This window comes from Pistacia vera, unplaced genomic scaffold, assembly GCF_008641045.1.
Source record: "Pistacia vera cultivar Batoury unplaced genomic scaffold, PisVer_v2 Contig842, whole genome shotgun sequence".
Classification (NCBI taxonomy): domain Eukaryota; kingdom Viridiplantae; phylum Streptophyta; class Magnoliopsida; order Sapindales; family Anacardiaceae; genus Pistacia; species Pistacia vera.
In genome coordinates this window covers 2,483-18,156 of record NW_022196715.1, presented here as the reverse complement: position 1 = coordinate 18,156, position 15,674 = coordinate 2,483, and the positions used below count along the sequence as shown (strand labels likewise).

Below are 15,674 nucleotides of genomic sequence, written 5' to 3'. Positions count from 1 at the left end.
ACATTTTTAATTTTATATATATATTTTTTCTAATAATATATGTATAAGACAACATGGGGATTATAGTCTTTTTATTGAAACGTCTCATCTAACTTGACTAAATTGCTCATATCCCATAATATTGGAGATAAGTGCAAATATACTCTAAACCTTAAAGATGAAAGTGTAAATAACCTGAAATAATATGTTACGGATAATATTTTGGTTTTTATTGTGAATGTGGGCTTGGAGTAGAATGTAAGATTGGCTGATTGGCTTGACTTGACTCATTTAAACGAAGTCTTACATGGATTGCAAAAATAGCATCAAAGTTGATTCATCAAATATTTTTAGCTTATTCTAAGTTGATTCTATATATTATATCGAGTTGAACCGATTCAATAAATCAATCAACCTTATAAAATTTGATTAATTAATGAGTTTATCACACTCAATGCAAGGCTAATCTTATATTCGTTATATTACATTATACCTAAATTTAAACTCTACCGAGCACCGTACTTAATTTATTACGTTGGACTTTATTATGTGGTAGTTAAAAAGACCATTTCATAGTAATTGGTCCGATAAAACGACAAATGATAAAATTCCAAAGACAAAGGTGATGTCAGTTTCAGAAAATTATTTAAGAAAAAGGGGTGTCGACATTTTGACACCTCAAAAATGTAAAATAATTTAATAGCAATAGCCCTACTACAAAAACTACGAAAATTTTAATAATTGAAAAGTAAAAATAAAACATGGGCATGGGCATAGGCATGGTGGGTCAGTGTCACCTCCAGCATCATTATTATCAATAGATAAAACGACTTTGGGCCAAGCAGGGCCAGGGCGGTCAATGTCACTGTGTGGACTCAGCCCAAAGGTTAACTAACAGTCTTAACACTTCACGTGGGTTTTATTAAAAAATTCAATCGTCGGGTGCCACGTATGGATGGACAGATGTGAAGAGTTGCTTGGTCGCTTTACCTTCAGCTCCCGGTATTCAAGAAAGCTCTCTTTTCATAAAAGTGACATTGCATATCATTTTTCTGCTGTTCTTCATTCAGTGGGCGACCGTTTTCTGAAACAAAAATTACTTTATTGCCCTCAAATATTTATAATTTATTTTTTTTTTGGGAAGAATTAATGCTTTTTTGGGCGTGTGAGAATCTTATAAAATCCAACACGCTTTTTTTTGTCTTTTTAAAAGAAGAGAAAAAGCTGAAACTCACTAAAATAGAATTTGACATGTTAATAGATTTGATTCCAATTTGAATAAATATAAAGTATGAATTTATTCCCAGATAAAAACCACTTCAAATTATTATTTACCTAAATGATTAAGGTCAGTGAGTAATGGAGAAAAAGGTTAAACGACATCGCATTCAAAGGGCCAACATTTAATCAGTGGGGTCAGCCAAGTTCTGGGTGGTTTGAATAATTATTGAGAATTGAAAGAAAAGAACCACGAAACCCACAGTGATTAGCTAGTGGTGGTGGTGGTAAAGGAATCTATAAAATATAAGTGAAACAGCAGTGGGCAAAGGTAGGCCAGATCCCAAGAACAAGTCTCAATCATTAGAAAAAGACATAATAAATATTTTAATAATTCAATTATTTTTTAAATCTCAATCATAACCATATAATTCCAAACCAAACCTATGGGCTAACTCCACCCACTCCATCTTAAATTAAACCCTCTTACCATTTGGTTTTCTAGAGATTTATTTATATCTCTCCATTTCTTGCTTCAATCCACTCTCGCTACATCAAAACTCTTTAGCCATGTTGGGCAACAGACCCCGTCCGGTCATTGGAAAGTTATCGGCTTTATTGGTTTCCGGCAACCGTGCTGCCGGGTTTTTGGATATGGGTTCGAGTCCAAGGGGCCCATTAGACTTAAAAATTCAATCACCAAGAGGTCTAAAATGTTATGATGTAGGTGGGGTTGGATTGGGAATTGTTGCGGCTCTAGAGAAGTGCAGTAGTAGTAGTAGTAGTAGTGATGGGGGTCGTGAGATTTTGGCTAAATTTGCTGTGTGTAGTCCTACAAGCTTCAGTAAATCGAGTCCAATTCCGGTTAGTTCCGGTAGAAATTGTGATAGATGTGAGATGGAGAGCTTGGAGGATTATACTTATGTGACTTGTCATGGACCGAACAAGTCCTTCACCAAGGTTTATTACGACGGAGATGAACGTAAAATAAGCAGTGGAGATGATAGAATAATTAAGGAATCGCCGGCGAGAGTTGTTGTGGAAGAGACATCAGTTTATCCCACTTCAGAGTTTATGAGTTCATGTAACTTGTGCAGAAAAAAACTCCATGGCAAAGACATATACATGTACAGGTAATTTTTTTATCCATGATTGGTTTTGTCATTTCATTACTGTGATGATGGCAAATGTTTAACGTGAAATTGGTGAATTTTTACAGAGGGGAAAAGGCATTTTGTAGCACAGAGTGTCGATCAAGGCAAATAATGATGGATGAGAGAAAAGAACATTGCAGATCGGAGGTTTCAAGGTCTGCGGATATGTCAAGTTCACCTTACACAAGAGATCACATCTTCTTAACGGGAATTCTTGCAATTTAAAATCTTTACACTATAAGTTTTGGCAGCAAGGCAATCAACTTAATTATATAAGAAGCAATACTATTATATATATTACTATATATATGAGAATTACTCGGCTCTAATTTTAACCAAAACAAGAGCAAGAACAAGAACAATTCCTGTCCCAGTTGCAGCAGTAAAGTTTATGTTGTAATGAGATAATAAAGTTTGATATGAGTTAAGAGTTTTTCTTATCTTCTTTCTGGTGATTAATCAATGGGCAGTATATGGCTTAAAGAAGAGACAATAACAAATTGTTTCTGGAAACCATTAGTTACTAAAAAAAGCTTTCTTCTCCTTTTTGTTTGTTTGCCTTGTGGGAGTGATTATCTTGTGAAGATTAAATTTAAGAAAATAATAACCCTTTTCACCAGAGAACCTAAAGCTAAAGCTTCCACAGTAGCTGTATGTCTTCTTCTCTATTATTATGAAAATTTATCATTTAATTCACGGAGATAAACTTTAATTTTCTGTCCTTGATTTAGACATTGTAATTAAGTGTTGTGTTGGATTGAGTGTAGATATAATTAAATCCTAATGATGGAGTTGTGATCAATACTTGCACCTAGCAGTAGGTTTTTGAATATCTTCAAACTTCAAAGAGTCATTTCTGGGAAAGTTCCTGAACCTAATAAATATGGAATGCTTTGGCTTTGCTGAAACTTTCTGACACTCCCACGTTTGGAAAAATATATGTAAGCCTCACCATGTACATAAACTGCCACCATAATTTTGTATATCTTCCTACACGGATGAAAATATTCCTGGGTATTATTAAATTAAACACATAAAATGAAGAGTAATGCTACAGTTATAGACTGGTGTGTACTGATTTTGTGCACCGAATAACGTGACACAATCCTGACCGTTTATTTATTATCAGTTAATATTAATCAACGGTTAGGATTTTGCCACGTCATTCGGTGTACAAAATCGGTACACACCAGTCGGTAAGTCTATCATTTTCCTAAAATGAAAGGATACAGAGACCTAATCGAAACAGAATGATAAGGACAATAGGACATATGCCTAATATTCCAACCTCTCTTGTAAGAATGGAAGGTGTGTATACAATTTTAAAACCAGGGGGGTGTCAATAGAGATTCGGAAAACACTGAGGGAGTTCATTGATACTTAGCCAAATAGAAATGATGCAATGAACCTGGTGGGGACTTTTAAGGCCACACAGATTACCAAAATTTTGTTCCCAAACATAAACTAAAGCAACAGTCTACGACAAAGGTAAGAGAGGGACAGCAGACCCACTTGGTAGAAGAAATCACATAAAACCAAAAATGATTAAATCAAGCCACCACATATCCATCTTCCATCCATGACATTTCAGATATTCCCATATCGTTTCCTGTACCACGAAAAAAGATTACCAATCTTAATTTACCCAGCAACTGCCAAACACCTTAACTAAAAGATATTGGCAGCTCCTGCTACCATTTTCTTACTTACTACTTTTACAGGCCTTCCGACTAACTCACAACCTATACTACCTATTTGGGAAAGTATACAAAATTCTCACTTCAAGTTTTACAAATCAACATTAACGTACAATACGATAATAATAATACATCATTATATGACAGGCTTTAGAATAAAATCCAGTTTAAAAGAAGATGCTTCTTCCAAATCTTAACCCAAAGTTATCATCTGTGATGCAAAGTAGCATACAGTAATGGGCACATGTCGTTCTTACAATTGCAAAAACATTTCATGTAGAAAGTATTATGCCCGGCAAAGATAAAGTGTTCAAAAGTACATAACACAACGTTCATATATAACCATGCCCCAGAAAACAAAAAACAAAAAATGTTAAAAGGAAAGAAAAGACACAAAGAGACTATCCATACAGACACGTACACGACAAATTTGGTAACAGAAACACAGCAATCCTACAAGAAGGGAGGAAAGAAAAGAGAAAAAAAAAGAGGTAACGTAGTCCTAAACTTATCTAAATACTTATTACTGCCACCAATGTAACAGGGACTTTCCATGTATTATTACTAATAATACATTAGCTGCTGGGTTGTTGCAACATTCTGAAACCCACCATCATAGATTGGCTGACTACCTCCAGCAGCACCCATTCCCATTCCCAAGTGTTTAAGGGCATGCTGACCCTGTGGATGCATTAAGGACGGCACACCAGCCATTTTGCTCAATGCCATCTGTCGCTCATAGGCAGCAAAATCAGTCGCTGAAAGACCTGGCATATGTGCAGCAGCAGCAGCAGGCGGAGGAAGAGGGGTTGAGCTGGATCCTGGTGGAGTAGGTTTACTGCCCCAAGAGCACTGGAATTTAGAAAACATTGGACTATCATGCCATTGTATATCAAGAACTTGTAAACTCTACAGAAAACATATTTGATTGAAGATAACAATGAAAAAAAAAGAAGAAGAAGAAGAATAAATAACCACAAAAAGCAGTAATAATCATTTCTTTCAACCATTAAATTATTATATCTATGGCCGACTCATTTTTAGCATCAACTGAGGCTCCTCTCACCAGAATTTATCCTGAATCCAAAAATAATAAGAACAACTAATGCTTTTCTACTTGAGAAAATATCAGCAACCTTCACATACCATAAGCAACACAAACAACACCACACATTTTTATACAAATCTGAAACTGACAGATTTAAGCTAAACAACGTTTCAATTTGATCAAAATTTTTCAGAAGAGTCACAAATCCCTTTACAGACAACACAACACATTTGACAAACTATCCACATAATAACATATGATCTTAATTTCATTATTTTCCCTTTTTTTCTTTTTTTTTTTTTTTTTTTTTTTTTTTTTTTTGGTAGTAATTTTGTAGATGTGCACTAACCCACACTTCAACCCCCAAAAAGGGTAAAAAGATAAAAAGGAAACAATATATTATTAACATACAACAAGATTCTGGAGGCAAAATTAACATAATAACTATAATAAAAAGTTGTGTAAATGTCAATTACAATGAGAATAGAGCCTATAAGCACCAAACAATTATACACACAACCAGTATTATGGAGGCAAAGTTAACTCACCAACTTTAATTAAAAGTTATGTAAATGTCAAATACAATAAGAATAAAGGCTATAACTGACCACACCAGACACCTATCCATACAACCATTGTCCTGGAGGCAAAATTAACTCACTAACTTTAATCAAAATGTTTTAGAACAATCTATGTCCAAAGAATCAATGGTTTTATGATCTTTAACAATTGAAACATCAAATATTTTATTAGAAAGCTGCACTTGTAATCAGGCTACAGCTGCATAATATATCCTATGCTCCAGTTTACAAATGAAGACCATTTATCATGCTCTCCAAACTATATAGCACATCATGAAACTTTGTATTGGTTCTGATTAATTAACAAGTCCACTTCACGAAAAGATCTTGGTCAGGCTATTAGATAAAAAGGTGGGCAAGCAATGGCATGCAGCTAGTGTTGGCAAACCTAAATTTAGATTTGAACATCTCAGTACTCTATTTTATCTGTGTTCATTACCAATAAAGTCGACTAACTGACAAAAAATATTAGAACCAACTATGATGTGGGGATGCTTCAATCACACAATTCAAGTAAAACTGTGGGTCTTGCAATGCTTGAACAATTGAAACAAATCCAGCAACTTGTAAATCACAAAACAAGCCAACAGTTCCACGTTCAAAAAATAAGATAAATCAATAATAATGTACCTTGATCGGTTTCCCACAGAGAATCCGAGCATTCCCTGTCTGAATAGCCAGAGCTGCTTCAGCATGTGTGGAGTATCTTACAAAACCAAAACCCTTATCTCGTTGCACCCGAACATCTTCAATTGCTCCAGCACCAAGTGCATGGAAATGCCGGTGGAGATCAACTGAGGTAACCTGTAAATTATTACTCAAATTAGAGATGAGCAGACTGCTTGGCTCATTTCAGCCATCTATTTTTATTACTGCTAGATAGGCTTCCCTCCAATAATGAATATTCCCCTCTGGAATCTTATTCAAGTCACCAAAAGAGCAGCTGAAGTCCAGCAAACAAATAATGTTCTAGTGGTGTTTACTATTTTTATCCTGGAAACTACTAGTTCAGAATCTTGGACTAATCATCTGTGCAATGAGATATTTAATGTGTCAAAATATTTCAATCAAGTTCCTGGTTTGATAGATCTGACATGGCTGTGTGAATAAATCTTAATTGGCTTGTATGCCTAGCGCAACCAATTTACTGAATCTTTCTTCCAATGGCAGACTTTGAAAGTTTGAGATGGATATTCATAATTTACTCCTGTAAATTTAGATCAAGGAAAGAATTGATGAACTTCCCGTTAAGATTTAGTTTAAGCAAATAAATTCCTACCTCAGGAGCAAGATTGCCAACATAGACAGTGGTATACTGAGAATTGCTTTCTGGAGCATCATCATTACTCTTCTCTTGAGCGTCTTCTGCATAAGAAAAAAATACATAAATACAAGTATACATGCTCATGCTTCAACATGATAACAAGAGAAGTAAAAAATCACATCTCAAGCATCCATGAAAGGAAACAATTGATGCTTGATTCAGGCAAAAGAATTCAATGCCACATTAGTAACAACAATAAGCTCAAAGACTGATCTAATTGCATAATTTCAAAAGTTAGACTGTTTCAATACATACATACAAGAATGCATACGCGCATATATACATGTATGTATGTATGTATGCATGCAAGCATGTGCAAATTGAAACACAAACATCCAAGTAAGAAGAGAATGATTTGGACGCAAACCACTTTTTGCAATTTCAAATTAAAAAAATAATAATAATAACTGCTACAAAATGCCATAGCCAGCACAAAAATTAAACTTTTCAACTAATAACATACAAGTATAGCCAACATCATGCTTCTTGAGCCTTGAGAGAAAATCATTCACTTGCCACAACCAAGCAAACATGAATTCAACATGATTCTTTAATAATAAATTAAGAAATAACAATAATGAAAAGAGGATACATGTTTTACAGATGGGAAAAAAGGGTTCAGACACTAAATAGATTAACTTCATAGTATACAAATCTCTACCCTCTCGTATCACTAACAAAAAGATTAAAAACAAAAAATGATATTAAAGAGGAAAAATGAAGATAAAATCCATAAAATGAAGGTGCTGAGGAACAGTTCACAACTTCTAGAAGTAGATCTTCAACCAGAGGTGCTTGTAACTATCAAATCATAACAAAACTCACCAGAAGTTCCATATGCCAGCTCTACACTTTTGGAGTCTGAACTTTGCTTGTCATCATTAGCACCTTTTGCAGCCCAGTTGCACCGAATCTGTCTACTTCCAAGCCACTTTCCTGCAATATAAAAACAGGACAAAGTTATTTGGATTCAAAGTAAATTGGATGTAAATTTAAAAATGATACATGTCCAGTAAAAATCATTTCCAACTATAACAGCAACATATTACGTCTCAAGAAAGGGGGAAGGGGGTAAGGCTTGTTCCTTGTTATATAATCCATTCAGTGATACTAGTAAAATATCATACTAGGAGAACTATATGGATAAAGTAATTTTATCAATTACTCATCTTCATCCAACGATTCATGCATCCATAAACCAGGAAAATTCTGGCGTATCAGAGGGTACACAATGGGACCATTGGACAGAAATGAGCAGTTATTGATAAAACTAATGTAAATATAATATGTGCAAGTGAAGATGTTTGTTAATGTCAAGTTACTCATCAACTTGAAAATATCACACTACACATCTCTTGTGTCATGTTTCCCACCACTTTCCAATGCCATTTTTCACTATAGCCACTGTTTCACAACAAAGATGATAAAATACTGAACAGCTAGAGAGTACCCCAAAAAACAATTAATGTACTATAAGCAAGAGTACTCTAAATCCCAGAAAAAAACAGACTGCAAGGAAGGAATGAAACTTGCATACCAGTTAAGTCATTTATCGCACTTTGGGCTTCCTGGCCAAGAAGAAAATTAATAATAATCATATGATGGACCCAGAAAATGGGGAAATAACAATTATACATGAAAATATAAAGAAATGCAAACCACAATTTAAGTGCCGAAATGCAAACCAGAATTTAAGTACCTGCTGGTTCCGAAAAGAAACAAACCCAAAACCCCTTGAACGCCCACTCTTCTGGTCCCACATAACCCTCGCATCCCTAGAACCAACACATTCAAATCAAACTTCCAATAATTTAGCAAGTATACTAAAATCCAAATCACCATAAATCCATCATTTAAAAAAAAAAAATTTAATAACTACTGCAACAATAAAAGAAAGAAAAGGAATAAGAACTCACGAACAACTAGGATATACAGAGAAGCATGCAAACAACGTAGCATCAGTAACTTCAGGGCTAAGATCACCAACGAAAATGTTGTGATGACCTGAATTACAGTATTAAATTAGGACAAGCTTTAGGAAATCAGAAGCACAGCACAGTCACCAATTGTAAATACACATGTATAAACCTGATGTATCCTCCCTCTGACTACTAGCATATGCCCAATTGACTTTAATAGGTTGCCCAAACCTGCAAAAAATATAAAAGGATATAGAACGGGGCAGATCTAACTGTAATTCTGCGGGATTGCAACTTACAGATGCCTTCCATTGAGAGACACAATAGCAAGAGTAGCAGATCTACGATCAAAATAGTCCACAAAACCATAGGATGACTGCAAAGAAAAGAATTGCAAAGCCCACATCAGTAGCAGGATGAACAACTAGCAAAAAAGCCTCTTCTATTCAATTTGAAAACAAGGCATGGATAAGCAGTGAGGCAAACTTGCTGGAAAAGAAAATGGTAAATATTATCATAGAATTTAGGGACAGAGAATAAAAAAAAATTCACACTGAAAGATGACCTTATCTTTCCTAATGAGCTTGCATCCTTCAAGGGGACCAGTATTTGAGAAAACCTCTTGAAGTAGAGCCTCTGTAACCTGTGGGTGAATGTTTCCAACATACCTATATTTCCCACAAATCAAGTATAAATTCCCATTAGTAAACATGAAATGGAAGTAAAAGAAAATAAAAGCATTGTGCATAAATCATAAAATTATTGTATAGCAACCATAGATCATATTGCATAACTATATATTTAAAACGACCAAAAAACAAAAAGGAGAAACTTCTTTTCCATGAGTGGGAAAGAGTGGAAAACAACTAAACGCAATACAAAGAAATTAAACCTAGAAAGCAAAAATGTAGAAAGTTCCCTTAAATTATAAACTATCTAACAACAAATCAAATAGGAAACAAAAGGACATGGAGGGTAAAAAACAAAAGGAAAAAGACAATGTCTATGCAAAACTCACACACTGCGGCATGTACTTGCATCAAACCCAGGAGGCAGATTTCCACTCAAGATAGGCTCTATCTGCAAAATGAAAATGTAAATATAAAAAAAAAAGGGCAAAAATAAATATTTCCTGTATCTACAATACCCAAAGTCGCAGTAATTTTGCTTGGCAAACACAAATATCAAAAGAAAAAATCAAGGAGTTCCCTAAGCTTGCCATTAACCATGCTCCAATGGAAACCCCCTAGAACCATAAGAGGAGCCCCATAAAAACCTAATATCTCATCTTCAAATTCAGTTTTTCAATCTTACAATAAGCTCTCGGGGAAAAGCACACAACACACGCCCACAACCGTATAGTTAAAGCAAGAAAAGGCTACAATTCTTTTAAGCATTGCTTTAATCATTCCTTTAAGAACCACAATATTAACTGTTCACAATTTTAAATCACCATATAAGCAGAAACAGTACAAACAATTTCACTCAATAGAAAGACTCAAGTGGAAACGTGCCAATCCAACAATTTAAAATAACTAAGTAGTACTTCAGAAACGAAATTAACAAATACATCTCACTGCAAAATAATGAGCACAACAATACAATGATTTTTTACTAACTCACAAAAACAAATAGTTGTATAAGATAGAATTCAAATTTTTGCAAGAAAATAAATGAACCCTTTATTACTCGCAAAATACCCTTGTCAAAACTAATAAATAGAAACAGAATCAGATAAAAATATAATAAAAAATAAAAACAAAGTTTAACCGAAATCTAAAAGTGTGAAAAAGGAAAAAACCTGAGGTGCCGCTAAGAGACCCGGATGATACTGGTAGAGAGACTGCTGCATCATGGTCTGTTGCTTTAGCCTCTGCTGCTGCTGCATAATCTTCTAGAGGTGGATTTTTTAAAAAGATTTGATTAACGAGAGATTTAGTGTTAAGAAGATGAAGATTAAAACTAAATAAAAAAAGAGAAAGAAAAAAAAAAAGAAAAAAAAAGAAAAGAAAAAAGGAAAACCCTCGAAGAGGGCAAGATTTAGTACCAAGAAGAAGAGAAGAAGACTGGGTAGAGATATCGGGTCACTCTCTTTATGCGCGGATTCTATATAAATGTCTTCTGTTTTTTGTTTTTTTTTTTTTTTTGATTTTTTAGCGTAAGTGTACATTTGTGACAACGACATAAAAGATAACACAGTTAATCTATATATTTTAATCCAGAAATTGTGCGTTCAGTTGGAAAAATGTTTTATTAGTGAAAATGTAGGATGAAGATTATAGGAGAATGTTATATCAATACCTTTAAAATTAATAGGTATAAATAATTAAAATGTTTGGTTGAAAAGAATAAAATAATATTGATAGAGGCTTTTATTGAATTGTCTTTCTTTTTTAATATCATTATAATAATAATAAAATAAATTCCTTTAACCCTCTATATTTGAGAATTTTGCTAAAACACCCTCAATAACAAAGTTTAAATTTTAACAAAATACCTCCAGCCACCCAAGATCACCACCGACAGTTGGCCACCAGCATTAGTCACCAAAACGGCGCACGACCGACGAGATTAGGCTAGCCGTATGCCATTTTGGTTGTTTTTAGCTAGATCGAAGGTAGAAAACAACTAAATCCCTGTGGATCTGGCCAAAAATGGCCAAATCCACGGCGATCTAGCTATTTCTGAATGTTTTCCAGTCAGATCCACACTGATTTAGCTGTTTTCGACCATATCAAAGTCCAAAAATTGTCAGATCGCCGTGGATCTGATTGAAAACGGCCACAAATGGCCGATCTATATTATGGTTGTTTCCGACCAGATCCATAACGATCTGGCCGTTTTCAACCTTCAATCTGGCCGAAAACAGCTATATTAGCGCACGACCGACCAGATCCCATCGATCGTGTGTCAATCTAGCGACTATTGTCAGTGGCTGACGGTGGTGGCTGGCGGTCAGGGATGGTCTTTGGTGGCTGGGGGTATTTTGTTAACTTTTAAACTTTTGTGGCTAGGGTGTTTTAGCTAAATTCTAAAATGTAGGGGGTTTGGGTTATTGTTATTTGATAGACATTTGAGAGCAATTGTGTTTAGAATAATATTTAATTAAGGGTAAAATGGGTATAAAATTAAGATTACCCCGGTAATCTTTAAATACCACCCCTTGAGGAGGTAATCTGATTACCCCTTATTTAACCCACAGTAATCACTATTGGTATTGAAAGATTATTGAAATCTTTTATTACTTGACAACCAAACAAATGAATGTTTGAAATTAAAGATAGATTACCTGAGTTATCTTTCCAGAGCCCTAACCAACGCACCCTAATTATTATGTTTGGATGTCAGGTAATGAAAGATTTTGGTAATTGACCAAGATTGACAGTGATTATGGTAGGTAATATAGGGGTAATTCAATTACCGTCTATAAGGGTGTTATATTTTTATTAACAGGGTAATCCACTGTTCAATTTTACCCTTAATTAATAAACAATTTAGATACAAATGCCCTCATATGTCTACTAAATAACAATTAGCCCAAATATGCGAAATGATTTTTTTAACCTCATAAATTAATTTTTTGGATAGAAATACCCTCACTATTTACATTAATAATACCCAAAATATCCTCAGTCACACAAGACAACTGTTGGCCATCGGCCACCACCACTAATAGTTGTCGAAACAGCACAACCGACCAGATCTAGCTGGAAGGCCTAAAACGGCTAGATCAATTCCTGTTAACGACCATAGATCTGGCCGTTTCTAGCCTTCGAATATGGCTAGAAATGGCCAGATTCAGTTGGTCGTGCACCGTTTTGGCGACTGCTAGCAGTGGTGGCTGGCGGCCAACAATCGTCTTAGGTGGTTGAGGGTATTTTGTTAAATTTTAAACTTTTGTTGTTGGAGTGTTTTAGCTAAATTCTCCTATTTAGGGGGTTAAAAGTAATACTCTTAATAATAATAATAATATTAAAAAGCAAGGACAATTCATTAAAAACCCCTCTGATAATATTTCACTTCCAACCAAATATATTAATTATTTATGCTTATCAATCTAACCAAACATATTAATATAACACTGCCCATTAATGTTCAAGGTACTCTATCTCAATGATACTCCTATCTTTTCAGTAATAAAAAATTCCTCAAACCAAACACTACCTAAAAGTTAACTGGAAACTATCCTCTTGGTGATGGGGAATAAATTTTTCCCCTTTAGTTTCCCTTAAAACAAGCACATAAGTTTTAAAAAATAACAAAAATACCCAAAATATTGACCAACATTTATTAAAAAATGATTTACATAATTCCATTATTACACTTTTACCATATTAGCAATTTTTATTAATTTAAATTACTAAAATTTTATCCCCCAAAATTTTTTAGCAATGTAAAAATAATTAAACTATTCTTGTAAGGTTAATTGCTGCAAGGCCCATCTTACATGACTCGAACTCTAACGAGCCTCTTAAACCACTTGCTAGGATTAGAAGCATACCACCAAACCAAAAATTATAACATGTATCAAAGGCGCAACCATATTTCTTTAAACCATTATCTTTGCACCCATGATTCGAGCTGATTAAGCCTTCAAGGCTTCGCCATAGCAGGATGTTGGCCTACGTAAACAACAACTATTTTTCATGAAGTAATCCTAACGTCATCTTTTGTTTCTTTTCCTCTAATTTTGATAAAATGTTTTGGTGTTCTTATTGTAATTAAATTAATTATAGTTGTTGATGCAGCATTTTGCACCAATGAGAAGTAGGGTTGTAATCGAGTCGAGCCAAGTTAAGTTTTCAGCTAATCGAGCTTGACTCGATTACTACAGGATCGATTCAAGTTCGAGCTCGAGCTCGAGCCTGTCAATACCAGGAAATGGTGATCGAACTCAAACTCATTCTAGGGGGTTCGAATTCCAGTCGGCTCGTGAGCTCGAATTCGAGCCAAGCTCGATTAGGCTTGGTCAACCCTGGTTTGACTAGCCCCAATTTTAGCCCTGCATAATTTTTTTTTTCCCTCATCAACCTGTTTAATTGCACAATTTTGTAAACACGTCTATTGTAAATGACAATATACATAAAAAAAAATAGCTACTGCAAACTGTAGATGCAAAAAATCTATTGTTACGAAAATAGGGTCTGATCTCATGAGGTTGAGGCCACTGACAATCTGCTAGACTTGCACACATGAAAAGACAAGCATGAAGCTTACGGAAAACATTGGGTGGTGTTTGTCATAAGCACTCCGACCCCCAAGTTGGTAAGGCTGAAAAAAACAATTTAATGAGAATTAGGGAAAGAAAGATTTCCAAGAGCCTTATCAGAGGCCAAGACTACGGCAAAGGTGTAGAACTCTCAAGAGCAAAAACTTAGGAGCAAATAGGTGATTTTGAGCAATGGAGGTTGAATATTGGAGATTGATTATTTGATCATGGATCCATTATGAGAGGGCAAACCTCTGTTTATATAGTAGTCATAGGATCTTTGAATCCTAGTAGGACTCTAAGTCCATAATGATAGAAGTTTTAATGAATAGGAAAGTCTTTGATTTACTTGCCTTTTGGAATAATAAAAGTCCTAATTCATATAAGATTCATGATCTTAGATGAATTACGATATAGATGGATCTCCTAGGAGAATTAGGATAGTGGTGAAATAGGAAGTGGATGTCTTTAGGGTTTGAATAGAACATTGGACCCTTAATAGATAATATGGGCTAATAGGCCTATTCGTGGTTGGCCCATGGTCTTGAGCCATGTTGATGTTACGCGCAGGCCCAAGATGATTTTTTGCCCATACAGTTAGCCCCACACTCTCTAAGTTAAGTAATTAACTTGGAGAGTAGTTTTAATCGAATAAGTGCAGACTGAGCGGATCAATGCTAGCAGCTCGTCAGGTCGGACTGTTGTTTGGAATGTGAAAGTGTGCTCGACCAACCTAAGTTAGGAGGAATTTGCTCGACCAACCTAAGTTGTAAGGTGAATGTTCGACCAACCGAAGTTGAGAGAATCATGGAGGTTTGCTCAACCAACCTGAGTTGGAAGAAGTTTGCTCGACCAACCTGAGTTAGGGGGTGGCAGTATCTTGGAGAATGTATTAGTTCTTTCATAGGTGAAAAAATGCGTGAATCATAGCCCTTTGAAAGTCGAGTCAGTTCGACTTGATTCGTCCAGGTGTGGACTTAGACGAAGTTTGGTGGAGTCACTTCAAGATGGTGATGTGTACCTCCCACTTGACTTAACTCATGCTGATGAATAAACGGTGTATACTGAGTAGAGCTTGTCGCCGAGTCAACGTGATCGACTTGTAGTTGAAATTCTCAACCCGGATGACGTGGGGCCAGTAGGCATGACCGACTGTGTACTTGAACAAATTTTTAGGATTTGAGCCTGAGTCGGCATGACCGACTTTGATGTGGAAAATCTCAACCTCAATTAGGCAGGGCCAGTTGGCATGATCGACTTTGTAGTTGAAAATTCAAGGATAATGTGCCCAAGTCAGCATGACCGACTTTGTAGTTGAGAATTTGAGGGCAATGTGTTGAAGTTAGCATGACCGACTTCGTAGTTGAAAATTCAAGGGCAATGTGCCCAAGTCAGCGTGATCAACTTTGTAGTTGAAAATTCAAAGCGTTAGGCCTTATGGCCCAGTCGGGGTGGCCTACTTGTAGTTAAAATTGAAGGAATCAGGCCTTGTGGCTGAGTCGATGTAAATTGATTAAAGCTGGAGAAGTGACATGTATGACATGC

General features: G+C 35.3%; 2 protein-coding genes across 4 annotated transcripts; one reads left to right on the top strand and one right to left on the bottom strand.

Annotated features, from left to right (window-relative positions):
• Nucleotides 1-1,652: 1,652 nt before the first annotated feature.
• On the top strand, nucleotides 1,653-2,899 carry LOC116118411 (FCS-Like Zinc finger 13-like). Its single transcript, XM_031404398.1, has 2 exons — nucleotides 1,653-2,330; nucleotides 2,417-2,899. Exons 1-2 carry the CDS (start codon nucleotides 1,768-1,770, stop codon nucleotides 2,574-2,576), a joined length of 723 nt encoding a protein of 240 aa, XP_031260258.1. The 5' UTR covers nucleotides 1,653-1,767; the 3' UTR covers nucleotides 2,577-2,899.
• Nucleotides 2,900-4,209: 1,310 nt separating this feature from the next.
• Nucleotides 4,210-11,048, bottom strand: LOC116118414 (oligouridylate-binding protein 1-like). 3 transcript variants are annotated; one of them, XM_031404403.1, is made up of 13 exons: nucleotides 10,968-11,048; nucleotides 10,722-10,811; nucleotides 9,939-10,000; nucleotides 9,486-9,588; nucleotides 9,220-9,296; nucleotides 9,090-9,151; nucleotides 8,918-9,005; nucleotides 8,701-8,776; nucleotides 8,539-8,569; nucleotides 7,827-7,937; nucleotides 6,957-7,042; nucleotides 6,308-6,481; nucleotides 4,210-4,900 (listed from the first exon to the last, which is right to left on the bottom strand). In XM_031404403.1, the coding sequence occupies exons 2-13, from the start codon at nucleotides 10,806-10,808 to the stop codon at nucleotides 4,613-4,615; spliced, it is 1,245 nt and encodes a 414-aa protein (XP_031260263.1). In that variant the 5' UTR covers nucleotides 10,809-10,811; nucleotides 10,968-11,048; the 3' UTR covers nucleotides 4,210-4,612. The 3 variants fall into 3 exon arrangements, with proteins under 3 accessions (XP_031260263.1, XP_031260264.1, XP_031260262.1); XM_031404404.1 differs by lacking the exon at nucleotides 10,968-11,048 and having other exon boundaries at nucleotides 6,957-7,039; nucleotides 10,722-10,903; XM_031404402.1 differs by lacking the exon at nucleotides 10,968-11,048 and having other exon boundaries at nucleotides 10,722-10,902.
• Between the last annotated feature and the right edge of the window lie 4,626 nt (nucleotides 11,049-15,674).